Source organism: Gymnoscopelus microlampas (genome assembly GCF_963454915.1).
Source record: "Gymnoscopelus microlampas genome assembly, chromosome: 2".
NCBI classification, from domain to species: domain Eukaryota; kingdom Metazoa; phylum Chordata; class Actinopteri; order Myctophiformes; family Myctophidae; genus Gymnoscopelus; species Gymnoscopelus microlampas.
The window spans coordinates 1,517,981-1,520,086 of record NC_139939.1 but is presented as its reverse complement, the minus strand read 5'-3'; the positions used below and the strand labels follow the sequence as shown (position 1 = coordinate 1,520,086).

At 46.6% G+C, this 2,106-nt stretch overlaps 1 protein-coding gene across 1 annotated transcript; it reads right to left on the bottom strand.

Annotated features, from left to right (window-relative positions):
• Positions 1 to 228: 228 nt before the first annotated feature.
• On the bottom strand, positions 229 to 1,497 carry LOC311033817 (chemerin-like receptor 1; the record flags this gene model as incomplete). Its single annotated transcript, XM_084041487.1, has 1 exon — positions 229 to 1,497. The coding sequence occupies one exon, from the start codon at positions 1,495 to 1,497 to the stop codon at positions 229 to 231; it is 1,269 nt and encodes a 422-aa protein (XP_083897613.1).
• Positions 1,498 to 2,106: the final 609 nt, after the last annotated feature.

Sequence of the window (2,106 nt, the reverse complement as noted above, 5' to 3'; positions counted from 1 at the left end):
GGTTGGTTATGGCGGAACTCGTCCGGGGTTCGGGTGAGGGACGGATTGACTGGAGTTGAGGTGGCCGAGCGCAGGCGGCGGCTGGAAGTTGCTGGTGATGGAGTTGGCGGGACGGGAGGGTCTGGGTTGGTAAAATCCTCCTCCTCCGAGGCCATGACTTGGAAAGAGTCTTCGTGGTGGTCCATGTTGCAGGTACGTTGGAAATACTTTTCTGTATTTGTCGTCGTTTTAGCGATCTTTATGCGTGTGTGACATGCAAGAAACACTGAGCATGAATGAGAGCGGACACGGCGTGGTATAAATACAATCCTTGATTAGTTTGGTAGGAGGAGATAAGGGAGGAGTTGTTATCAACGCCATCGCAAGCAGGTGAGCTTGGGAGGAGTTGATATCGGCCAGATTGGAGGCGATTAGGAGGGGGAGGAGATGGTTATCTGGTGTGGTCTTCCCTCCTGAACTTACATTGTACCAATTGCATTTGTGGGGGTGTTCTGGGTTGGTCTGAGGCAGCTCTTCAGTGAAAGCGTTCTTCAGCACTGTTACGATTGACGGTTTGCAAAACTTGAAATCCTGACCCATGAACACATACAACAGCGGGTTCAGGCAGCTGTTGAGAAATGCCAAGTAGGTGGCTATGGGCAACCCGATGGTGGTCACACTATGCAGAGTTACACTGTACTGTACACTGTTGTTATTCTCCAACTCAATCTGATCCATGATGTGATAGGGGGCCCAGCACAGGAAAAATGCGGTGATAACAGCTGCTATGATTTTGAATGTGCGACCTGACTGGCTGGCCAGCGAGCGATTCCTCCTGAGCCGGTGAATGATGAGAGAATAGCAAGAGACAATGATTGTGAAAGGGACCACGAATCCCATGAGGATGCGAGTCATCCTCACAGCCTGAGATCTAAACCGAGCTTTTGCAGGTGTGTAGACGTCATCGGTGATTCCATAGTTGCTGAAGCAGCTGATGGTGTCCTCATCATAGAAGGGCCCTGAGTCCCTATAGATGAAGTAAGGGGAACTGAGAGCCAAGGCCAGTACCCAGACACCCAGAGTCACGAAAGACGCTTTTCTGACACTGCGGTGGTTCAAAGCCCACACCGGCCACACCACACAAACACATCTGTCAACACTGATGACCATCAGAATGTAGACACTGGCAAACATGTTCATGTAGAGAACGGCACTGTTCATTTTGCACATGAATTTGCCAAAAGGCCACCGGTCATCTAAAGCTCTTTCTATGATTCTCAGGGGTAGGATCACTGTGAAGAGGAAGTCGGCCACGGCAAGATTGAGGTGCCAAACGGTGTTGATGGTTTTCTTCATTTTGAAGCGTGTCACCCAGATGACAACACCGTTCCCCAGCACGCCAAGCACAAAGACCAGGCTTAAAAGGACAAGGGACATGATCTTGAGGAATTTGTTGAAATCATGCATGGAGCAGTCTCCAACCGTGAAGTAATCATAACAGTACTCAGTTGTGTTCATCGTCCTAAAACCCAAAATCACAAAACAAAGGTAAATTCTTTGTTTTAATATACCATTTCTTAACTGTCTTAATTGCAGCCTGCAGGTATTATTATCCTCTAGGGCTCAGTAAGGCTCAATACACATTTATAATGCCCTAAATATACTTGATTTCTCACATCAACATTTACAACACTTAATCCAAGGGGGTGTGAGTGATATATTTATGTTGAAATAAGTGTTAAATAGCTCTATATTCCGATATACTTTTTTCCAAGCATTGCTGTGTAGACTGCCTATATTTCAAAAAGGAAAATAAAATAAAAGCTACCTGTTTCAATGTTTTGAAGTGATGTCAGACAGACAGCTGTCTTCTTCAAACTGTTGTCAGTAAACGCTGACGAGCTCACATCTCTCTGAAGGTCTGATGAAATGTCTTACTTGATCAGCCACCCCCACAGGGGCGGACCTGAAAGAGAAGAGCCTGGGAATGTTAGTGTCATGTGCCATCAACAACCAGTTGTTCTAGAGTAGGGTGGACAACCGAAGGCCCTTTTTTGTCGATCGTGAAGCAATTACAAAACCCAATCACCACAGGTATGCTGGTTTGAATGTGAACCCGACCAATTA